General features: G+C 45.0%; 1 protein-coding gene across 1 annotated transcript in view; it reads right to left on the bottom strand.

Moving 5' to 3' along the window:
- Positions 1–25,952, bottom strand: part of SOS1 (SOS Ras/Rac guanine nucleotide exchange factor 1) — a 556,506-nt gene that overhangs the window by 261,930 nt on the left and 268,624 nt on the right. The window contains exons 10-13 of the mRNA XM_085611592.1: positions 20,799–21,454; positions 16,766–16,847; positions 13,327–13,449; positions 4,112–4,215 (exon numbers count right to left, since the gene is read on the bottom strand). Coding sequence (XP_085467718.1) covers positions 4,112–4,215; positions 13,327–13,449; positions 16,766–16,847; positions 20,799–21,454 — 965 coding nt within the window. The remainder of the gene's footprint in view (positions 1–4,111; positions 4,216–13,326; positions 13,450–16,765; positions 16,848–20,798; positions 21,455–25,952) is intronic.

Below are 25,952 nucleotides of genomic sequence, written 5' to 3' on the forward strand. Positions count from 1 at the left end.
GCTGGCATCTCGCCGGAGGCCCCGCCCCCTCCCTGCAACACTATGCAAGCGCGCCTCCCGGCACTTTCTGGACTGGGGGATTAAGCCTCCTTGAAAACTAAGGGTCCTTAGGGGCCAACTAGACCACCAGGTACCTTCAGTAATCCCCACACAGTGGGATTGCTGAGAGATGGTCCGAGGCCACGCCCCTTTTTACACCACTCTGCAAGCGCGCCTCTTGGCGCACTGCTGGTGGGGCGATGAGATCCACTTGTGTCCTGAGGACCTCAGGACTAAAGTGGACTTGATCCTCGAGCAGCCATGCGTCAGGAAGCACGTTTGCAGAGGAGTGTAAAAATGGAGCGTGGCCTCGGACCACTCTCAGCAATCCAGCTGTGTCGAGCTTACTAGAGATAACAGGTAGGCTAGTTGGACCCTAAGGACCCCCACAAGTGAAGGGGACTCCATCTCCAAACGAAGAGCGTGCCAGGAGGCGCGTTTGCGGAGTGGTGGGCAAAGGGGGCGTGGCCTGCTATGAGAATTTAGCAATACTGTTGTGTGGGACTTACTGGTGATAATAGGAGGAGGAGTTGACCCCCAAAGATGTCCTTGGGCCCGACTACCCCGCCTGTTACCTCCAGTAAGTGCGACACAATGCTATTGCTAAGAGGTCTACGGAGGCCACGCCCGCTTTCTCCATCACTCTGCAAACGCACCTCCTGGCACACTACGGGTTGCAAGATGATGTCCACTTAACTCCTGAGGGGCTTTGGGCGCCAAGAAGCCCTCCTGGTACCTCCTATAAGTCCTACACAGTGGAATTTTTGAACGCTGGTCGGAGGCCCAGCCCACTTTCTGCATCACTCTGCAAACACAACTACTATGTTATAGTTCTAAATTAGCATTTAAAAAACCTTAGAAATTCACTGAAAAAAACATAGGTTTCAGAGACGTTATAGTTAGAAAGTAGCATTTAAAAAAACATAGGAATTCAGCAAAAAAAACCACAGGTTTTGGCGACGTTATAGTTAGTTGGAAATTTCACTCGTACAAAACCAGAGAAAATTGTCCGCTAGTTAGTTGACCTAACTATAACTCGCAACCCTGCAATGTACTGCTGATGACATCACATATTACATCACTCATGACATGGTCAGTGACATCACTGATGACATCACTCATGACATCATCCAAGTGATAATCTGATGCACCTCCTCACAGCCCAATATAATCTTTGATACACCCACTCTAAAATACAGATTGCCATTCTCGAAACCATAGACACACCAATACCATTTACTATAATACAGATTGCCATTCTCGAAAACATAGACACACCAATACCATTTACTATATACCAACTAACTAATTCCTAGGTCTACACACACATCCACTCCCTTATCTTTACAGTCACTCATCAATACAGCCACTATCAAATTCACTCATACACACATACAGACACTCGCACACCGCCACTCACCCGTAGATTAACTCACACAGCTAGTCAGTCATGCAAAGAATCAATCACACTCCCATTTACTCACCTACACAGTTATACACACCACCTCACTTATTTATACAGATACTAACACATACTCTCTTATACAATCACTGACAAGCACAAACTCATCCATACAGCCACTCTCACAATCATTCACTCACATATAATCATTTAAATACTCCAACACTCACATATACTGCCTTTCACATATGTAGTTACTCCTACATGTACCACTGAGACATCCATTCACTCATCAACACAGCCATACACATTCACCCAACCATAAAGCCCCTCACAGACACACTCTTGAACCCGCACACCCAGTGAATTACCCACTCACACATCCATGCAGGGAGTCACATACACCCCACACACCCAAACAGACACACAGGCATCCATTCATGTACTCAGACAACCAATCAAAAACCCATATAGACACTTGTGTAGCTACTCACCCACCCAAGCAGCCACTCACACACCAACTGACAGACTGATAGACATTCATACAGATTAGTCACCCATGTATTAGTAAGACACTTTTAAACACTCACTTATACAGTCAGTCATATACCTATTAAATAATCCATTCAGACACTCATACACCCACTCGTTCTTCAATAAACCTTGGCACATATATAAAAAATATATTTAAACTTTTTAGAAACACTAAGTCACTGGATGATGTAATGAGTGATGTCACTAACCATGTCATGAGTGATGTAATATGTGATGTCATTAGCAGTGCATTGCGGGGGCGCAAGTTATAGTTAGCTCAACTAACTAGAACGGCTGAATTTCTGATTTTGTACGAGTGAAATGTCTAACAATTACGTCCCTGAAACCTGTGTTTTTTTCAGTGAATATATATATAGTTGTATTACAGTGGATTGTATAAAGTCCTGTTTATCATTAATTTGTATTTTTTATTTTTTAAACAAACAAGTACCACAGGCGCCCAAGAAAGGAGCAGCAGTCCATCCCCTCCGGAATATCAACAGCAGCCTGCTAAATAACTGCAAGAAACACTAATGGGGGCACAAAACACTGCAGGGAAATATACAATGCTTCCCAAAACACTGTTAGGTAAAGAAGAGTGTGTCAGGAACACTGAATAACGCCATAAGAAAGCGGAAGGTATACTCCATGGAAGAAGTGAGCTGAACGAGAGAAATAGGTCGTAAGTGCAAGGCAGAAAGCTATGTGCATAAAGTTTCAGTGTACAAAAGAAAATTCCCCTTAAAGGGATACTAAATTTCAAAAGTACACCCATAAACGTATATAAGGCATACAGAAGATGTTCTATGGGGAACACAGAATAAGACAATAGTGCATCTGCACTGAATACCATAATAATGATTACTTGCATGAAGTCTGGAAAGAAGAAAAACCCCTATACCATAGAGATTGAAACCCCCTCAGGGCCTCCAAAAAAAAATTGACTCCAATCAGTCTTGACAGTTAGGAAGAAGAAAATGACACCTGCCGGAGTCAAGAACTTCTCACCGGGTGCCATTCTAAGGTGACTGTTTAGACAAGTCCTGGAAGCCAGAAGTCTACCAACTGCTTAATAGAAAGAAAAAATAGCGTCCCCCGAGTAGGTCTGTGGGGAGCTAGGGAAGCAAGTCTGCTGGGAAGGAAGACGTAGATATTAAAACGATTTAAGAGGCCTCACCGCCCAACTGTTCAAAAAACATTTTAATGCAGAGTCAGCATAGATGCCGTACATACGGACGCAATCAAAGGGCATGTTAATCAAGGTGTTTTTGAACAGCCTCTGAAAATTAGAGGTGCGCAACCAGGCACGCCGACGTAGTACCACTGAATGGGCCTCTTGACTTTCCTGATGTCATGTGAGACTCCAGAAAACATTGACACCAATGAGAAAAGACTTCCAGGATCATGATACAAAGATAGGTATCCTTTTTCCAGAGAGAAATACATACTGTAGAAACCAGAGTAAACTTTAGCATATTGATCAGATGGAGAGGAATTGAAGGAGAAGAAAGCGCCAGGTGGATATTCAAAATATGAGGGATTGGGGGAAAAGAATAGACACCATAAATAATCGACAAAATACAATTCTAAAAAGACACAAAAGTTGTTCCCAAATACTTTTTTCATACCCCCACCTTTATTAATTGATTCTGAGAAGTTCAGTAATTGGTTAAAGAGGTTGTATGTGCACAGTCATTTATATTTTCTACTTCATTTTTGTGTTCAAACCCTTTTATAAGTCTCACTAAGTGTGCAATTAGCAAAGTCTATGCTGGTTATACATCAGCATAAACTTTTTGAACATATAAAGATACATATACATGCACAGACAGACAACATCATGTTTTACAATGCATAACGTATTATCAAAATAAATCGCAATACATCAGCGTAAATCTCCACATGCTGGTACAGTACTTTGATTGCAGATTATGAAAAACAAAAAAATGCTAGTGTAAGTGGGTGATGGAAATACATGAATCTCAATACTTAGGACAAACAATATGTAATAATTTTCATATAGTACCAACTATTAGTTCAAAATGGGTCTAATTTAATTCCTAATTTACTGAGCTGATGGAAAGAATAAGAAAGCTTAGCGTTTAGTTGTATCTGTCAATTGATGACAATTAATACCTCGTACTGTCCCAATAAAGTCTTCCAGCCGCTCTAATAGACTTTCATCTCTCTCAAAGTCATAGAAATGATGTTCCACCCAGTGCCGACACACATTTAGAACACTGCAAATATAAAATCAGAAAAACTATTTCAAGCACAAAATCAAGTTAAATACACCACTTTTATCAGTTTGATTTACAAATTAGATGTAGGAATTTCCAGTACACTATCAAGGGACAGATACAGCATAATAATGAAAGCAGTTCTTTAAATACTGTGGATTTAAAGAATTATTTACACACAAACAGTGATCATGCCAACCATTTTAGCTTTTGCCTTTGAATTTGCTATCATAAGGAGCACAGGTATAGTTTGGTCAGCAGGTAAGCATTTATTCATCTAAAAAGAACCGTTACAGCAGAGATAGGAGCATTGAAAACTACAGAAAAGGCAGCCCACATGCAAGATTCTTCTTTCTATGAGCATCTTGGAGTCAATCTTGGACAATTTATTTCAAATATCTTATCGAGTTTTCAAGTGCATTCAAAACAAAGAACAACTGAATACAACAGAACAGTGTGTCCAAATTACAGCATGCCAATTCTGTGTCTTACAGAGAGCACAAGGACAAACATTGTGCATTTGGTAAATATGTGTCAACAATGATCAGCTATTTCTTTACATTTCTGTTTCGCAATGTAATTATGTGGGGTTCAGGGTAATATTTGGGTCACGCATTTCAACTATTTTGCTCATCAGATGAACATTCCAAATTAGATAACATAAGCTTCTGTTCAATAACACAGATTCCTCGACTTGCATTTACTGACTCCACATTTAGCTGTAAGGAAAATGTTTCTTACCTGTGACAATTAGTTTGCAGCTTGTAGTGCTGTAGATTCACATGCTTTACACTTTCCTGCCATCTACCCTTTGGTGCAGACATTTCAGGGTGATTCGGGATTCCTACCCACAATACACTCTGACAGAGTCCACTTTATAGTGTGTTTTCCCCTAAGAGTAAGTAGGTGAAATGATGTGAAGGGTGTCAATTTATTTATATCGATGTAATGTACAAATGTATTCTAATCTTAAAAATAAAAAGTCATACTGTCAGCTCACATCTAATGCAGTGAGGATGCATGTAAATCTACAGCACTAAAAGCTGTAAACAGACCATTAAAAGCAAGTAACGCTTTCTGTTTGCAGCATGTGCTGCTGTACATCACATGCTTTGCATAGACTGAAAGGAGTGGTTTGTGTGCTGCAGCAGAAAATATCTAGAACAAAGTTTTAAGGGAAGTTGGACAGACTTTTGCATCTTGGCAGACACCACCCAAGCAATAATATTTGGTGTCAGTGTAAATGGTAGAACATGTTGCAGCCTAACATATGTATGCAACTGGGATAGTGCCTAGGAAAACCAGAGTAGTTCCTTCAAATTACTACAAGTGGAATATGCCATAGGGACAAAACATGCATTTGGCTTTGGCATAGCAAACTTTAATACATGTGACAATCCACCAAGCAAGGCTCTCTTTGGAAAAACCTTTCCCCCAGTGGATTGATGGTGTTATGGCAATAAACAACAAAACGTTTCCACTTGGCGGCGTGGCACGCTCTAGTGGTAGGTCTTCTAGCTTCTCTGATGACGTTCATACAGTCAGGGGGAAGATTTAGGTACCCGAATTCTAAGATTTCAGGAGCCAGATCGCAAGGTTGAGCTGCGCTGGGTCCGGGTGTTTGATCTCTCCATGGTTCTGGGTTAAGAGGTGTGGAGAGAGGTGTAGTTTTTGGTGCGGCACTACAGATAGTTCCAGCAGTGTGGTGTACCACGGTTGTCTGGCCCACGTTGGAGCTACTAGGATTAGTGTGAGGGAGTGTTGTAGTTTGCGCACCACTAGTGGTATGAGTGGGAGAGGCGGAAAAGCGTACGCAAATCTGCCTGACCAGTTCATCCATATCGCATTCCCTTTGGACAATGGGTGTGGGTATCTGGCGGCGAAGGTTGGGCATTTGGCGTTTGTGGGTGGCGAAGAGGTCTATCTGTGGATGCCCCCACAGTTGAAAGTATGGGTGAAGAACTTGCGGGTGAAGCTCCCACTTGTGGATCTGTTGTGTCTGTCTGCTGAGCAGATCTGCCACTGTGTTTTAGACTCCTGGGACATGCTGAGGTAGGAGAAAGATGTTCTGGGGTATCGCCCATCTCCATATGCTCTGTGCTAGGTGAGAGCTTTGGAGATTATGTGCCGCCTTGGTTTTGGATATAATACATGGCTGTCATGTTGTCTGTCCGGATCAGGACTGCCTTGCCTGAAATTTCAGTTTGAAAAGATTTTAGGGCTAAGAAGATTGCTAGTAACTCCAGATGGTTGATATGGAGTAACTTTTGTTGAGGTGTCCACTTACCCTGTGTGGTGAGATGTAGTAGATGAGCTCCCCAGCCGGAGAGCGATGCGTCCGTTGTCAGTACTATTTGAGGAACCGGGTCCAGGAACGGTCGACCTTTGGAAAGGTTTGTGGTGTTACACCACTGCAGAGAGCGATGGGTGCGACAGTCTACCAACACCAGATCTGTTAATTGACCCTGGGTCTGGTTCCATTGGCGCGCTAAGCACTCTTGGAGAGGACGCATCTGGAGTCTTGCGTGAGGCACTATGAAAATGCAAGAAGCCATCATCCTTATTAGTTGCATAAACACTCGACCTGGAAGGGAGTGTTGTAGTGCAAATTTTGCACGTAGAGCTTGAATGCTTGCAATCCTGACCGGATTGGGGTAGGCTAGTGCTCTCGAGGTGTCTATGGTGGCACCGAGGTATTGTTTTATGTGGGATGGTTGGAGATGGGACTTCTGGTGGTTTACTGTGAAGCCCAGCTGGTGGAGTAATTGAATGCTGGTAGATGTGTGTTGAACACACTGATTGTACGACCCGGCTTTTATTAACCAGTCGTCTAAGTATGGGAGGACGTGGATGTGTTGTCTTCATAAATGTGCTGCTACCACTGCTAGGCACTTGGTGAATACCCTTGCCGCTGTTGTGACTCCGAACGGGAGCACCTTGAATTGGAAGTGCTGTCCGTCCACTACAAATCTGAGGTACTTGCGGTGAGCTTTGTGCACCGGAATGTGAAAATACGCTTCTTTTAGATCTAGAGTGGTCAAAAAGTCGTTTTGGGAGAGGAGCGGAAGTACCTGCTGAAGCGTTACCATATGAAAATGGTCGGAGTGTATGTACGGGTTTAGGGGCCGGAGATCTAGGATGGGCCTCAGAGTCTCGTCCATTTTTGGTATGGTATATAGTAGACTCCCATGTCTTGTTGGTTGGTAGGAACGGGTTCTATTGCATGTTTTTGTAGGAGTGAGACTACCTCCTGCTTTAGGAGTATTAAATGTTCTGATGACATTGGGCGCTGCCTGGGTGGAATGTTTGGGGGGGTAGATATTAGTTCTAGGCAGTAGCCTGATTGAATTATTTGTGTCACCCATTTGTCTGAGGTGATGGTAGCCCAGACGGGAAGGAAATGTTGGAGTCTGCCCCCGACCGGAGTGGAATGGTCTGGGGGGAGTGGGGGGAAGTCATTGGGTAGGCGTTGTGGCAGAGCGGGCGTCGTTTGTTTTGCCTCTGCCTTTATTATTGTTACCCCTATAGCCACCTCTTTGATAACCCCTCGTGAAGGTGGACTGAGTGGGGGATTTGTATGAAGTGGACGCGGTATCTGAAGAGTAGCCTCTAGATGTACTGCGAAAGGAAGAGCGGCGAAAGGAGCGTCTAGGAGGGTGTGACTGTAAGGCTCCCATGGACTTCGCCGTATCCGTATCTTTCTTCATTTTTTCTAGGGCCTCATCTACCTTTGGGCCAAATAGATGTTCCTGGTCAAAGGGATGGTTAAGGATGGAGGCTTGTACCTCCGGTTTAAACCCTGATATTCTCAGCCAAGCATGGCGACGCAGGAGGACGCCTGTATTGATGGCCCTGGAAGCGGTGTCTGCTGCATCTAAGGCACAGCGTATAGAGGTGTTTGTGACAGTCTTACCCTCTTGAATTAGTTTGTTGGCCCTAGCTTTATATTTATCAGGGAGGTGGTGCATTATGCTCTCTAACTTGTCATAGCTTTGACTCTTTGTCAGGTGGTGGTGCTTCGCCTGACGCCTGGGAATTTGCCCTTTTACGTGCAGTGGATACCACTAGAGAGTCTAGTGGCGCTGGCCCTCTGATGTGGGGCCAGCTTTGTATTTTTTCTCGATGCGCGGGTTAATGACCCTGGCTCTAACTGGGTCCTTAAAAACCTCTGGCGCATGCTTTACCACTCCTTTAAGCATAGGTAATATGGAGGTAGACCTATGTGTGGTGTCGAACGTGTCGAGGAGGAAATCTTCCTCCACGGGGTCGGTATGTAAGTCTACCCCGTGACAGTGTGCCGCCCTTTGCAGTAGGTGGTGGAACCCCAATGAGTCTTCTGGTGGAGATGGCCTGGAGGGGTAAAGGTCATCTTGTGGGACGTGGGGGATATCAGGTATATTGTAGTCGTACCATGGGTCTGGGCATCCTGTAGGAGTGGGGTCCCCTGTGGGTAGGTCCTGGGGGACATCCCCTATGTCATCATATGGGTCCCCGTGATCATCATCTTGTGGAGAAGGGGTGGGAGAACGATGAGTTTGGGGTGAGAGAAGGCGGAGGGGGTGGAGGTGGAGGAGGTGGGGAAGGTATTCTGAACGGGGAGGTAGCAGAGTCCTTCCTCTTTGGAGGTGGAGGAGGCTTCTCCAAATGTCTCTTTTTGGAAGAAAGTGTCAAATGTCCAGTTTTTGGATCCTTGGTGAGTGTTTTCTGCAAGGGATCCGGTGTAAATAAGTCCGGTGAGGCTGGTCTGTCCGTCGGCGCCGAAGGAATCGGGGCCGTTGGCTTTTTAGGCTTTGCCTTCCCGGTTCGTTGTTTGGAACCTGGTTTGGGAACCTATGGACGCTTGGTCGGCGCCGAGATGGATTTCGGCCTCGAAGTGTCGGGGCCGGTGGCCTTGTGTGCTTTGGTCGGCACCGAAGGTGGTGTCGGTGCCGAAGAGCTGGGTTTCGACCCAGAGTGCTTCAGTGCGGAGCCCGTTGTCGATATGGGGGTCAGCTTCTTTTTCGGCGCCGAAGCAGGTTTATCGGTACCGGAAGTAGGCTGGTTCGAGCCCGAGCCGCAGGAAGGCTTGCTTGGCTTCTTCACCGGGCCCGAAGGTGGGGTGTTGGAAGCAGTGTCCTTGGTCTTTCCTAGGCCCGGAGGCGAAGGCGTGACCGGAGCCTTTTTCGGTGCCGGCAGGGGTGTGGGGGGGGGGGGATCAGTACTCACGACCCTCTGCGCCGGGGTGATGTCCTCCACATCTGAGTCATCGGCCTCGGAAGCGTAGACGAGGCCCTCTTCGGTGTACTGCTCTGGAGCATCGATGCCTTCTCCGAAGATGTCGTCCGGAATCGTCGTCGAGGAGTGCGCCATAGTTCTTCTGGCTCTTCGGTCCCGAATAGTCTTTTTGGACCGGAAGGACTTACACGCCGGACATTCTCGAGCCTCGTGTTCAGGGGAGAGGCAGAGATTGCATACCTCGTGGAGATCGGTGTGGGGGAATTTGGACCCACATCGAGGGCACTTTTTAAATGGAATCCTTTCCATTGGCCAGGACCGAAGCTTGGAGATGCTCGAAGGCTGCCGTCGACGACTGGAACTGAAGGTCCGTGCCGATGAGAAGGCGCGTCGAGTGGGGAATATCGCGATCAAAACAATACCGCGGTTTAAGGTGAGGATTGCACGTCGACCGTCTAACTGGAAGCTGTTTGGAACCGGAGCGCGAAGATCACATCCGAGCCCGTTGGCGGAAAAAAACAAACTGAGGATGGAGCCGAAGCCCATGCGCAATACGATCCAAAGGAGGAGTCACCGACCTCGTGACTTCCAAAGACTTTCCAAGAGGAAAAACAAACTGCAAAAATCCGGGCCCAACACCAGATGGCGATCTATGCACAAGTGTGTAATCTGCAGCTCATATGCCTCGAACACATCGCTACCGAAGGCAAGTAACTTGTACATCTGATAGAGACTACTAGCCGCAGATTCCTTAACGTAGAATAGATACCCAAGCCATACCCAGAGGGGAGGAGGGCCTGCGAGAGAACCTCCCCAGCAGGAAGAAACACAGCAAGGCAAAGGGAAGCCGGGAGACCCCAAGCCCATTCAAGGTACAACGGCCACAAACCGTCGTAGGGACAGACAGTCGCATAGGAGCACCCAGGAAGAAAGAACGACCCCAATTCCAGGGAGAAGAGGTAGAACCAGAGGCAGAGCCTGCAGCAGGAACATACACAGCGACAGAGCACTGCCGAACAGGCATGAGCTGCAAGGAAGCAGGCAAGGCAGGAACGGCTCCACAGCCAAAGAACGCAGGCATAAGAAGAAAGGCAAAGGTGCGCAAAGCCCCAGCAGAACAAGAGGTAGTGGCAAAGGGAGCCCAACAAGGGCCACGGAGGTGGACCAGCACAAGCAGGCGGGCACAGCCGGCAGCGGACAGCCTCATGGAGCAGCACGAGGGCAGAGGCCAAGAAAATGCAGAACAAGCTCCAAAGGAGGAATGCTCAATAGACACACACCGACCCACTTAGAGAAATGGGACCAGTCATAAGAGCAAAAGAGGGAGACACGGAGGACGGAACCAGAACACAGGAAAGCCAGGGAAACCCAGCCTCCCTGGAACACCAGAAAAAGGACCAGGCGAAAACGCCAGACAGGAAGGCGGAAACTCCACCACCAGACACCGCAGACAGCATGCCAAAATGTCAAGCGATGGAGGGAACACCAAGAACGACAGAAGCCGGAGCAGCGCAAGCTGTGCCCGGATAAGATAAGAGACCGCACCAGTGGCAGACAATGATGCCAAGAAAGGTAGGGAACCCGAAAAAGGGGAGACCATACCTTCCTAGCGCAGGACAGAGCTATGTAATAGCTACAAGTACCCCACATAGGGTATGACACGTCCCACTAAAACATGGGAACACCTCTTAGGGGAAAAACACCCCGCAGAAGAGGACCAGCACAGAAAGGAAAGGTATGATACGACGCAAGAAAACATGGGAACACCTCTTAGGGAAAAAATCCCGCAGCAGAGGACAGAACAAAAAGGACCTGCAGATAGAACCACAGCCGGCTTAACAATCAGCCAATCAAAAAACACATCGAAGGCCCAACCTGAGGACACATATGGGTGGACCACAACCAAAGAACCACAAAATCCAAAGGGGCTGTACCAGCAGCCAACAGCACAAAGGGGTCAATTTAAGGAACCAAAGCCAGTTTACGGAGGGGGAGGGGGAGGAGGAGGAGGACGGAGTCCCGTAATGAGCCGCTGAATGGCAGCATCCGCATGGGTGTTAAACAAAAGCACAAAACTAAGCGGGCCATCCTGAATCCAGCTGGAGGAAGAAATGGTCAGCCCCGAAATGGTGCAAGATTGACGGGCGTGAGGTCGACCGGCGCCGGAGGGGACGCCGGGACTACCTCGTTCACCACTTGCACCCTAGGAGAATGGAGCGGGGCCGGCTCCGGGTCGGCGAAAGAACAGCGCCGACTCGACCTCCGACGAAGCAGCCGCCTGCGTGCGCAGCCAGGGTCGACAGCCGTCGGCGCCTCAGCGGCGTCAGCTCGGCTTCTGGCAAGGTCGCCGCCTGCCCAGAAGACCGAGGAGTTCCAGCGACACCACAAGGACCCCCTCGGGGGTTTGCGGCGAGGCAGAGGTACCGTGGGCCGAAGAGGGGAACTCCGTAGGGCCGCACGCCGACGACACCACACCTCCAGAGCCTGAAGCCGAACCCGTCGGCGCCAGAGCTGCCGGCGCGGAATGCCCCGCACGTGGAAAGGTATCCGCGGTCGTCCCAGGAAGGAGGAGGGGCCAAGGAATCCTGCAGGGCCGCAGCATAGGCCTCCATTTAGGCCCTAGTCGCCCCGGCGCCAGGAAACGGCGGGTAGGGTGTCGATGAATGAGGCGCATGTCCCACGGAGAACCCGTGCCCTCCGCAGAGCGGTGACCAGGCCTCAGAGACAAGCTAAGAGACTTACCAATGGGCGAGCGATGGAAGCAGCGATTCTTGGACCCTTCCACGGGGGAAAACGGCGGGGACAACCCAGATCTGGACAACCGGGCTGAGAGGAGCTTCATCCGGCGCTCCCGCTGGGACTTTGGCTTCAGATGCTGGCAAGCATCGCAGTCCGTGGAATCATGGTGCTCGCCCAAACACCAAATAGGATGAGGGTCCGTCACCGACATCTGGCGCGCGCAAGACGAGCACGCTTTAAAGCCCGAAGGCATTCGCACACTGTCCCCCCACGCAAAAGCATGAAAAGAAGGCCTGAAAACAGGACAGGGACACAATCCGGATCCGCGTTGCATGTGGAAAAGAAGGAAACTGTGTTACTCAGAGCGGTGCACTGCTCTTTCGTTCCTATAGCTTTCACCGCTATGGTCTTTTGTGCCTTAGTGCTTGGCACTTTTCCAACTGGTGCTGTTCCTCACCTTTTGTTTCTCTTTTCTGTTTCCCTTATTTTTCGCACTGTTCCCATACTCTCCACAGTTTTGTTTGTGAAGGCTCTGCGTTGAGGCACGGAAAAGTTCTCCGAAGAAAACTGATATCAGCGCGCCGGGGTGGGGCTTATGTGACCTCACGGACGCTACGCCCGCGGACGTCAGGGCGGAGTCGCGTGGTACCGACCCCCAGCGCAGAGATGCTGGGGCAAAGAAAGTTTTCCGGGTCCAGTCTCACGCCTGGGGATAATTCTATGTTAAGGAATCTGCGGCTAGTAGTCTCTATCAGATGTCTTAAGTCAGCAAGAGAAAACAGCACATGGACATGTGCAGAATAGCTTTCTGTTCTGAATAAATCAAGACGTGTTACAGTAAACAGAACAAGGCAATGTTGGATTTTTGTAATGCAGGTTAGGAACTTGCAGCAGTGTGTCAACTCAGCTACCCCTCAGATGCTGCTCACTATTCTATCTGCACAGCAAAAGGATATTCTGAACCGAAATAATAGGTTGCAGAATAATGTGTGTCATATGAATCTAAACTAAAATGAGTGATGCAAAAACTCAATCAGAACTAAATTATAGGTTTTGGCCAGACCATTTACAAAGCCTGAAATGGTCAGAATTACAAAAAGAAAGTTATTAAAATGGTTTTCATTCTTGTGTGAGAAAAAATGCACATTGGAAACTTACCGCAACTGTACAGGCTGGACATATTCTTTCCTAAACCTTTTCAGCTCAGCACTGAGAGGCTGATCTCCATTCTCCATCGCTATTCGATCAGCCTCTGTCGGTTCAGGCTCGGGAATTTCAAACCTAGCATAGAGCAAAACGTTATCAGACACAAGGTATGCGTATTCCTCTTAGGTAAATTCACTTAATTTTAATTATTATAGTGTATCAAATGTTGAAAATGAATATCAGTGATTTGAGTTCCTGAGCGACAAATTGTGGTCATCAAGCAACCTACTGATTTCAAACATTCGAATTTTTAAGACAAAGCCACTTCTGCTCTTTATTTGGTCTGGAACCCATTAAATGTGAGGTAGTGTCAGATTACATGATGGAAGTAAGGGTTTATGAAGTCTTTACTTTGTTCATGATTTTTGCACTTTTGGCACTACAAGATACTTTGATGAACATATTCAGCCCACACTCAGTCTATATAAAGTATTCTCATTTTCAGTCTGTTAACAAGTGAATGGACATAAAATCTGTAAACCTTTTACCTAATTTGGTAATCTGACTGAGGTACAATGGCGTTATTTCTGCCATTATTCATATGCACAAATCCAGAGTATTAGAACACTTAACATTTTTACGTATTCAGTGATTTAAACCATGTAAGAAACTTCTATCCAAACATCTGATTAAGGAGTAGGATTTTTATTAATAACACAAATTGTCCAAGTCACCCTCCCAAAATCTGAAAAACAGTGAGATACTTTGCTTGTTACTCTGCAGTCTCAATAAAGCAATTCAGTAATTCAAACACTACAAACCTGACCACGGTGCATTCTGTGACAATCTAAGTTAAGAACCAACTTCAATATGCTGTCTATCCCCCAATTCCAATGTCACTTGACAACATTAAACTATAATCCAAATGATCATACAATATACTATACTTACAGATGACCGTCAGTGAGGCTAACCAAAATTACGATGCTATTCATTTTTTTCCATAGTGGTGGAACATCCACACATGCAGATGTCTTTCACATAATTTACCCAAGTAACTGGTCACCCTGTGATCCCAGTACATTCTGGATATTCATTTTACCCTCTGGTATTCTGGACACCCCCAGCGGATTGTGTCCACTCTTGTAAAGATAAGTAAAGTTTAAATACTAAGCAACATTCCAGGACCCATCCTACTGAGAATGAAGAGAGCAGATACTCTGATGACAGGTGGTACCCTTTAAACAGTGGTGCCCAGAAAGGTTTAAAATGTCTGGAAAATAATGGGATACTGAAAACAAAACAGACTTGATATATCAGAATGCTCTGTGGTTATACTAATAACAAGCACTAGGCTGGAGGTTGTCAGCTCTTATCTTTTGTTTTTGGATTCAGTAAGAAATTCTTCGACATGACAGAAACGCCACACCTTTTTCAAACACTTGTTTTCTTTGGATTGTTTTGGAATATATTTACTTTACAATTTAAATAGTATTAAAACATTCAGGGGAGTCTGCAGGTTGTCCTGTAGACCAATTCCACAGAACCTTCAGCTTAAAGAATGTACAGAGTATATTGTAAATGTGCAATCACACCTCCAGGTCAATTACAGAACCACTGAGTATTCATTCAATCAATGTAAAGAATTCATGACTTATCAGCACTGTAACCTTAAGGCTCACCCTAGAACACCAAAAAAGTATTTGATATGATGTTTTTCAACGGCTTTACAAAAGCAAGATTAATACAAGAGGTTTAACTATCACAGGCTAGAAGAGACAAGGCGCTCCATCAATATGGCTGAACACATAAGGCATTAACAAGGGGTACTGCTGATGGGAGACTGTAAGCAAGATGGTTTTCATCTATAACCCTTTTTGAAGTATGTTATCGTAAATCAGAGAGGTTGGGGCAGGCTGCCAAGTGCCAGAAAGACAATGCTGTGTCTGTGAAAACCCAACTTGTTATCAGCAAATGTGTATTTGATGGTGGTGTAAGGGGATTCCTAAATTCCAAAATCTGCCTCTGTCTGGGAGAGCTCAAGATGCTGAATTTGGACTATTTCTCATGGTTATCAAGAGAACATGTACTGTGATTACTGACAGTGTATGAATGAGAATACTTACAGTTTTTTTCTAAGTAAACATTCACAGAGAAAAAAACATTACACACCATGTATTATATGAATAGATGAACTAAAAACACAATCATACTACATCAAACACAAGCAACAAATTGGTATACTGTCATTATCATTATGCAGTCTTTAGCCATAAGTGAATGGTGGGCACCAATTAAAATATTGTGCAAACATAAAACCGTTTATCCACAATTGTGTGTAAACACGAAAGAGTTTAAGCAAGATGAGCACATGATCACATTAGGTGGCCTGGAGGCTGTGAGAAGAAACATGTGACTAACTGCTAACCTTTGTTACAAACTCACATTATGTACGTTCTTCTACCATTTTGTTGTTGGGTTTTGAATGATTACGGTTTTTGGTATTGTGGATGGGAGGCTTTGAAATTTAGACCCTTATGATTTTAACAGATCCACAAAGGCCTGCTCTCTTCACTTGTCAGATTTTGCATTTCCAACTTTGAGACCTGTTCATTGACAGGTAGCGTACTTGAGTGGGAATTGGAATAGAAAGAGGAGCAGGTTATATTGGAAACGTACAGAAAAGGGATGAAGTGTAAACTGAATAAGGACTAGAGTGACTTGTCCTTTACTATTATATTATCTTGATAAAGCAGTTCTAACTTTAGCATCCAAAATTAGTGGCTTTGTTTACACCTCCCACAGATGAATCTGATGTTTAGGGCTCGATTACCATCAGCATTGAATTAACTGACAATCATGGCACAATACCATGAGAAGATACCTGGACAAATATTAATTAGGGTTTTGTTAGCAGGAGCTCTATGGGGAAAGCATGGAAGGTGAAGCACCTCTTGGGAGACAACGGACTTAATGAAGATATGGAAAAAGACAGAAGGGAATCAAGGGAAGAAGGGAGGAATGCACAGATAGCAAAATGAACATCCTAAGTGAGCAATGAAACAAAGGCTAAAAGCATGAGTAGCAGGCAAGTAAATAAGGAGCACATCCTGCTTACTGCTCAACCTTAATAGGCTTAAGCTGAATGTTTTAGGATCAGGAAACAAACTGACACGTCCCCATATGATGCATCTACAGGAGAACTGGATGTAAGAGAAGAATTGCACTAGAGGACTAAAGCTCACAAACAGCGCCGTAGGTGATAATCTAAACTAATGGATGTGCTCAAACCCCAAAGTAAAAAACAAAAAACACAATAGAGTTACAGTGTAAATGTAATTTCTTTTTACTGTGATTTTTTCCAAACATGCCATGCGAATGTTAACAGATAAAAGCACTAAAGCACTGCGGTAAAACATCACACACTTTGCTGTACAATTATGTACAGTACCTTTCTATCAGAAGACTCAGTAGTTCTTGAGGTTTGCAGAATGATCTGTAAGTAGTGAGAAATGTCCTAACGAAATTTGGATCTAAGAGAGAAAAACAAAGTCTGTGACTGGATATGCTGGATGATAACCTTGCTTTGAAGATTTTCATCTGTAACCTTGGTACAACTAATTCACATCCTGGCGAGATCAAACATACAATTATTTATTATTAGCATCACACCAATGACAAGTCAGCACTGTGTACACCATTTACACTTCTTACCAGGTATTAGTGCTATTCGGTCATGGGTGTATATCTTTAACATGAGGCGATCAACTCTTTCAAATGTCTTTCACGGAAAAAGACATTCACTAGCAGAGAAAATATATTTAAACAGAAACAAAAATTGTCGGCTGTAATCCCATTCGCATTTAATAGGAAAAGTCCCTATGAAAAATAACTGATGGTGCCTTGGATAAAGTCGCATTTCTATTGATTACTGTACACAAAGACTTCAATTAGTTACTCATCAATTTCTCGAGAAACGAGGTCCACAGTACATAACTAAAACCTATCTGATAATCAACAAAACTTTCATCCCCAAAGCCTCTTCACCAACAAAAAAAGTTACTTACCTTTGCCAATTATCTTGCTGGTGGATACTGTATTTACCTGCAGATTCCTCACTTGTTCAATACCCTAGGTGCCAAATTGGATCTGAATACTTTCATAGCTCTCCTTTGCCATTAGAGGTCTTCTGATTACATCTCAGGGATTTCATGGGGATTTCCTTGGAGCCATAAAACCCCCACCTCAATGCATCAACATCAGGTTCCCATTCATTTTTTCCATGGGGTGAAAGGCAGACATGAGAAATAACATCAATTAAGGTAACAGATGGCAGCAACATATTTGGAACCCTGCACTGAGCCCTATGACCAGTCTTCAGAACGTAGAAGAGGGTAGGATTGGTGAATAATCTGCAGGTTGATACAGTATCCACCAAAAATGTTACCAGAACTAAGTACATTTTTGTTCTGAAGAATACTTTTAACTGCAGATGCATGGGTTAGAAGAATATCCTTTGGGGCATGTGCTACTCCACTGATCACAAAGTCAAGTTCTACGTAGTGTTCTTGGAAATCACAATGCAGTCAGCCAGATCTCACTTGTGTTGAAACCACTGCCTGCAGAGGCAAGACAGCAGTGCCCATATGAGCGCTGTGTGTGCGTGACTTCAAGCTTTTTCCCGAAACATCGAAATCTTATCTTGGATGTCCCGGATCCTCTGCGGATGAAGGAAAGCCCAGAGCAAATTTCTGTCCAGCACTGCCACTATGAATTGGAGGAGCTGAGAGGGATGTAGGTGAGACTTGGGAACACTGATAGATCTGCTCAAGCTAAACAGAAGAGATGTGGTTTTCTGCAGGTGAATTGACACCCTCTGCGTACAAAGTGGCTTTGCCCAGCCCCTGCTCCAGGTATGGGAAGACAGATGCAGACCTCCCTAATTGGGTCACAACCACTGACATCACCTTTGTAAATACTCACAGTACTGATGCCAAACTAAATGGGAAGACTGCAAACTGATAGTGAGTGGGCCCTATCCAGTACTTAATTTATCAAAGAATGAGTACCAGTACTCAAAGCTCTGCTCCAGCTGTGCTACTGAAAATCAGCAGGCCCAATAGCAAGGCTGCCTAGTGTTTAATTCACCTCAGGCCTCTTTATTCAATACCAAACAATGCCTGCCCCCTTGATCTGTCTCTTGCAGGTTCCTGCTTTCTCCCATAGTGACAATTTTTCTATCTTCCTCCTTCTATCCTCTGTGTGTTTTTTTTTCTCTCTTGATCGCGGTCACTATCTGATGAGGAAAAATAAGTGCCGGTCTCCAAATATGAGAGCCGGTGGCAACCACCGATTCAAGTTAAGCACTGGCCCTACCAGATACCTCCTGTGCGCCTGCAGGATCAGTGGATCAGAATGTGGGAATACACATCCTGCAATACAAGGGAACACCATCCACTCAAGTTTTAGGTGACAAAAGAAACTAAGCCAGGGACACCATCTTAAACTTTTCCTTGTGTAAGTAAAAGTTGAAGAGCCTGACGTCTAGGATCAGACAGAGACCACAGTCTGGGGACCAGGAAGTACTGAGAGTGCTACCCAGCCAAATTATCTGCTACAGAACTAGATCCACCACTCCGTTCTGCAGCAGGGCATGCACATCGTGTTTCAACACCCGAAGTCGGTCCTGCGAATCTTATACCTATACTCCCAGAGCCAGAGCCCAGTTCCAGTGATGGAGATCAGATTCACTTCCTTGAGGTCCTCATGCTGTGTTTGCATTTTTTTTGTCCTTCTTTGTCTTATCTGATCATTTTCATCATGAAGACGACAAGTGATCGGCCTTGAGATACAGAATGTGTCCATGACTTATAATGTGGTTAAGCAATTCCAGGCGGACTGCGAATTCATCTTCACTCACTTGTTGCAGGATGTTGAATCGTGTGAGAATCCTAGACTCCAGATTCAAAACTAATGCAGGACCATCATCAATATCCGTTTGTAGTAATCGTTACAGAATTTACACCCTTTCATTTTTGGGAGGGTCTTGTCCCTTGCACAGGAGTGAAAATTTGAAGAAATGTGTCTGTCGGGCCTGACAGAAATTGAGGGAGCGAGCGCTGGATCCACATTGGAAGGTGCAGAAAGATGAGAACCGACATCAGTGTGCAGAAGTGGCTCCTATAGAGGGGCCCTGAGTGCACATACGGGGCACAACAGACCCGATGGAGAGCGGCATGACCCCAACTGCTGACGCATGACGGAACAGCTTGGAAAATTCTCCAGATCAAGTTTGGCAGCTGGGGGTATTCACAAGGTGAGGAATCTGTTGTTAGAAGTATCCATCAGAAAGAAAGGAACTGAAGGCATGCAAGGGGAGGTGCTTATATGCAACTCCTTTCTTCACTTAAAGAGCGTAACAAAGTTAACACAGAGCCTCACATGCCACCTACCAGTGCAGGGAGCAATGCTGTTTAAATAGCCTAATGCCTGGGGACATTCTAATGGTGAGAAATTTGCAGTTAGAAGCATCCATCAGAAACCAATATTTTTGAACATTTGTACTATTTTCTTCATAAAAAGCAGTGCCCAATGTTAGTCTTTGTACATGTACCAATTCTTCACTTAGTATTTCTATAAACGTCGCGGAATAATCCAATCAACAGCAGGGTAAGAAAGAGATTTTTCATTTTTGGTTTCTTTTTTATTGGAGAAAGATAAAAAATAGCTTACTCAAGAACAAATTATATTCAAAGGACTAGAGGAGGATATCCCACATATGATATGTGCATCTTCAACAATGAATAGGCAAATTCTTACGGTTTACTTGTGTTGCAATGGCAATTCAGACCGGTGGTGTAAGCAGATTGTGTTCTTCAAGTGTTAATTTTTCTCAATTTAACATTTCAAATTTCCATCAAGCAAAAATGGGCCGTTTATCATAACTAACTCCAATTCAGTTAAGTTATTATGTTGGAAATCTGCTTTTTTAGGGCCACAGCATTTCAATTTTTAAAGTTTTCAACAAATGCTTAACAAAAGTTGAATACAGGATATGAACTCATAAAATATTCACTGCTGGAAAATATGTTGTAAGGAAAGGCATATAAAAAATAAGGGATATCAAGAAAATATACACCGCTACTTTTTAAAATTTTAAATACGATTAATTGACTGATAACAAGTCAACCGTCCGCAATTACATGTACAAAATGATGCTGAGGGGTATGCATAGACATATAATGCATCAGCCTGCAAATGTCAGGGTATGTTTAAATTAAGTACATATTGATCGCGGGAAGACTATTTGAAAAGCAAAAAGCTGATCAGAAAATAAAATAAGAAACTCCTTAGTCCAATCGTAGAAAATAAGATGACAACACAAAACATGCTTGAATTTCCTTGGTATAAATGGATCTTAGTAATTCATTATAAGTTAACAGAAATAAATGGAGCATTAAGTGCTTCTCGATCAATACACTTACCTGCATACATGTGGTATGTAAGCCTCTCAATAAGTTTTACAACAGTTCCTGCTTTAAGAATTGGAATACCAGATTTTGGCTGAACACTTTCTTCAAAGAGAATATTCTCTTCCGAGTCAGGCTCTGCAAATCTGTACAGTTTAGGATTAGGGAGTCTCAGCGGCTCCTCCTTCTCTTCCTGTAACATTGTTACATCTAACATTCTTTCAAGAGTAGTTCGATACTGCAAAGATATTAAAGCAGCCATCCAGTTGTTTTTCTCCTCGGCAGACTTAGCAGCAAAAATGACATTGTCCTCTTCTTTCAAGATGATCTCAAAGGCATGCTTGCACTCATTAGTGTCATCCTTATCATTAATCTGTACCTTCCTCATAAAGAACTTTTCCTTAAGACGATACTCTGCATTGCCAGCTCCAGGAAGTCTAGGCTGACCATGATTGGATTTGCAGCATATCATTAAGCCATCAAAGAGGAATATGTGTCTCTCATGCTTAGCTCCAACACGTGTAAGGGGTCCTTCCATGATGAACTCGTTGCAGCATTGACCAATATCCTTTCCCTCCCAGCCATCAATGTTTTTCTGAATTTCATTCATCTTCCTGATTGCAAGTTGCTTTCCCTTCATTTGCTGACTGTAAAATCGACATGCAGATTCACTGCAATGAAAGAAAATCCATTACACAGTGAGACAAAAACATGCAAAATCAGGGTTGTACTGTCCCTGATAAGGATAATGTTATCTTCTTGGCATACAAGGCTATGCATGATGTGCAGTTTGTAAAATGCATAAGCAGACATAAAAATGTTGCTTAGCATGTGACCATAGTTCCCTAGAACTGCTACCCCTCCCAGATTTATAATATTCTATACATATTTATTAGCTTTGTTGTGACCCATTTCAGTGCTCCATTAGGAAGGAAGGTCAGGCACGGAAACATTTGTTTTAATGGTTAAAACAATGATTATATGTGGACAGATAAGATGCCGGCATCCATATCAAGAGAACTATAATTCAATTTGCTCTTATTTTCCACAAGTTATTGTTGATTTAAGCCCCCTTGTCTCCTGTTCTTACTTTGGTGCAGGTGGCAAGAATGGGGAGGGGGAGGGGAGGTGGAATAGGTAATATATATGTGTGGGAGGCTGGCTTAGTATATGGTGCACACTTATCTAAGTGAAGCAACTGGCACTAATCCAGACAAATCTTGATGATTTTAGTGGTCTTAGACAACCATTGAAAGCTTTCTAAATGGTAGCTGTGGAGAGCAGCCTTCAGGCTTAGTCCAGAAGGAGTATTAAGCAGCTGGTTTCACCAGAACTAATCATATAGTGTAGGTTAAACGAAAAGAACCACACAGTGTAGTTATAAAAATAAGTATATTTATTATACACACAATCACTAACACATTGGTATATCTCCTACCCGGAGATATCAACACAATATTTCAACTCACAAATACACAGTGGTCCCCAGGAGGAGACCAAACCATATACTAAAAAAGAGGAATGCGAACAGCGACGAGGTCGGGACTTGGACCAGAATACACAGAAGAGCTGGGGACCCAAGGAACCACCTGAGGTAAGTACCCAGGAACCCCATGGAGGCTGTGTGCAAAGTAGAAACACAGCTGCGTACTCAATGCAAGTCAATGGGGAAGATGTTTTCAACAAGGACTCTTCCCAGTGGACCCCGAAGAAATCCCGTGGAAGATGGAAGGTTGGGGAATCACCCCACCAGTGGATACCCCAGTAACCAGGATACCTACACCAGGGAAGCCAGGTGCATAGGTGTGAAGTGACACCGGAAACCGCAGTAGACCACAATGGAGGACAAGCCCCCCCCTCTACACCTATCATATTCTGGCACCATAACACCACTGTTTTTGTTGTATTTACTGTTATGTTATAACTTTCATACTCTTCTGTAACGCCCTCAATAAGATGGGCGATTCGTAAGCTGTTGATGACTTGCACACGACAACAAACGATGTATGTCTTTCTTAGAGGTGTTGCGCCATAGAAATCGTGACGAAGATACCTGCAAGCAGAGGGGACAGAGTCTATGCCACTCGGAAGTGACCAGGAGGCACGGAAGACTAATTACCACCGACGGAAGATGCAAGAGGGATGACGGTGACCTAGTCTGCAGCTGTGAGGACCAGGTGACGCTGTGGAAGACGTTCCCGAGAAGTCCCATGTCGGGAGTCAAGAACCAGGGGGTCAGTGGCCGGCTTGAGCACCAATAAGCCTTGGCAGCAGCAACAGATGTGGTAAATGAAAAAGGTGCAGTGTTGGGACCAGCAAGGTTCAAGGCACTCACCAAGTGCAGGAGACTCAGAGCAGGCCCCGAGCAAGCAGGGGAGCCCTCTGAAGCCAAAGAATACACTCAAGAGGACCCACAGGTCGAAAGCACAGGAGTCGCAAGAGGACCTCGGGCAGGTCACCAAAGATGCAGGCCACCAAAGATGCAGGCCCACGGTGCAGAGGATGAGGTAAGGACGAAGATCTCGGCAGGAAGAGCTGCCGGAGCTTTTTGTAGCCCTAAGATCTCTGGAAGACTGGGCCAACAAGCCTTAGTAAAGGGAAGCAGATGCAGTGCACAGAGGTTCTGTCCCAGCGGTTTCGACGAGGAATACTGGCCTCAAACTTGCTGAGAGGACAGGTCAGGCCTCGAAGGAGTTGCAGAACCACCACCTGCGTTGCTGAGCCTTTCGGAGTCCGTAGGACATCAGGAGCAGCAGACCGGTCAGCTTTGTTGCGATGCCTGCAGATGCAAGGGAGTGGACTCCTTCACTCCAAGGGAGATTACTGCAGGTGTCTGATGCCCAGAGGCCTGGAAAGGAACCTGGATGAAGCACATGCGATGAAGAAGACTTGCAGAACGGCGTGACCAGGAGCAGCAGGAGTATTCTTTGGTGCAGTCTCGGTTCCAGGCGAAGTCCAAGGTGCCCAGACAGTTGAAGTTGAAGTGGTTTCAGATTTGAATCTCGTCTCATGATGAATCTGAAAAGCCACCCACAGGTAAGCCCTTAAGTTCCCTAGGGAAAGGGTTGGGACCATTCAAGGGTCCCTCCCAGAGGAGGGCTGGACAGAAGGGAGGATACTCCCATGTCCAGTTTAGTGCCAAGGGCTCCCTCAACTGGCTCAAACAGAAGTATGCAAGGAGAGTACCGAATGTGCCCTTTAAAACAGTCTGGTGAAACTGGCAAGCGCCCCTAGCCCAATACCCAAGTCCTGTCTGGGGAGGTGGTCACACCTCCCTGTGACAGGAATCCTATTGTTCTACCTTCCCCTGCTTGAGCTTGGCTCAGCAGCAGGCAGACAGAGTTGACAGGAGCACTAGCTTACTGTTAGACCCTAAAAGCTGGTACTGGGAATACAAGGGGCACCCTAGGGGAGCACCCCAGTATATGGGATCCTACATCCAACACTGGAATCGGTGTTGGGGTATGATTCCAACATGTTTGATAAACATGACCGATTTCGGTGCAGCGAATATATAGTTAGACATCTTGTAATTGACTTGATATCCACTATATGTATTAAATGTGTGACTGCACTTACAATGCCTGGAGAATCAACTCCAGGATTTATAGGGGTGCCCTTCTCATACAGGGGCACCCTTACACTTGTAACCAAGCACCCTGCCTTCTGGACTGAAAGGCCTACCTTAGGGGTGGCTTATAGGTTTTAAGTGCAGTGACCTCAGATTTAAGAAAGGAATATGCTACTTACCAGTAAGCATCTGTTCTTGGCATGTAGAGCTGCAGATCTACACACTTTTGCATAGATCGCCATCTGGTGTTGGGCCCGGATTTTTGCAGTTTGTTTTTCCTCTTGGAAAGTCTTTGGAAGTCACGAGGTCGGTGACTCCTCCTTTGGATCGTATTGCGCATGGGCTTCGGCTCCATCCTCAGATTGTTTTTCGCCAGCAGGGAAAGATGGAGCGTAGTAATAACAGTGAAGATGCCCATGTGTGTTGTATCTAAATAAGATAGACTGGAAACAGATACAGGTAGCCGGGGAGGCGGGTGGCAGTGTGTAGATCTGCAGCTCTACATGCCAAGAACAGATGCATACTGGTAAGTAGCATATTCCGTTCAAGGCATATGAGATGCAGATTACACACTTTTGCATAGACTATATAGCAGTTCCCAACCTTAGCGGCGACCACCGGTATCCGTTGCAGTTGTTTGAAATAGTGTTTTTAGTACAGCCTGGCCCACACTAGCTTGTTGCTTGGTTTGCACATCTACACAGTAGTGTTTAGTGAAAGTGTGCGGTGTTGACCATGTAGCTGCTTTGCAGATATCATCTAATGGGATGTTCCCTAGAAAAGCCAAAGAAGCCCCGATCTTTCGTGTAGAATGGGCTTTAGGGGGAACGGATAGAGTTCGTTTTGCTTTGTGGTAGCAAATCTGGATGCATTTTACCATCCACCCAGCTATCCCTGATTTTGAGATGGGGTTGACCTTGTGTGGTGGAGAGAAAGAGACAAACAGTTGTTTGATCTTTCTGAAAGGTTGTGTTCTTTGGATATAGTAAAGTAAGGCTCGTTTGACATCTAGCGTGTGTAGAGCCCTTTCTGCAACAGTTTGAGGTTGCGAGAAAAATACCGGTAATTCTACGGACTGGTTTAGGTGAAAAGGGGAAATGACTTTAGGTAGGAATTTTGGGTTGGTACGGAGAACAACCTTGTTCTGGTGCATTTGAAGAAAAGGTTCTTGGATGGTAAGTGCTTGTATCTCACTGACCCTTCTAAGGGAAGTGATGGCTACAAGAAAAGCTGTTTTCCATGTGAGAAATTGCAGTTCGCATTTATGCAAAGGTTCGAAGGGCGGCCCCATTAGCCTTGTGAGAACGATATTTAAGTTCCACACAGGTGAGGGTGGTACTCTGGGGGGAATTATTCTTTTTAGGCCTTCCATGAAGGCCTTAATGGCAGGTACTCTGAAAAGTGATAGGTGCTGCCTGTTTTGTAGGTAAGCTGCAATTGCTGCGAGGTGTAGCCGAATGGAGGTATATGCTAGATTACACTTTTGAAGGTGGAGTAAGTAGCATATGATGTGTTGTATAGACACGTCTAGAGGATTGATTGTGTTGTTATGGCAATAAACAATAAATCTTTTCCACTTGGCAGCGTAGCAGGCTCTA

The sequence above is a fragment of the Triturus cristatus genome, chromosome 6 (genome assembly GCF_964204655.1).
Source record: "Triturus cristatus chromosome 6, aTriCri1.1, whole genome shotgun sequence".
Classification (NCBI taxonomy): domain Eukaryota; kingdom Metazoa; phylum Chordata; class Amphibia; order Caudata; family Salamandridae; genus Triturus; species Triturus cristatus.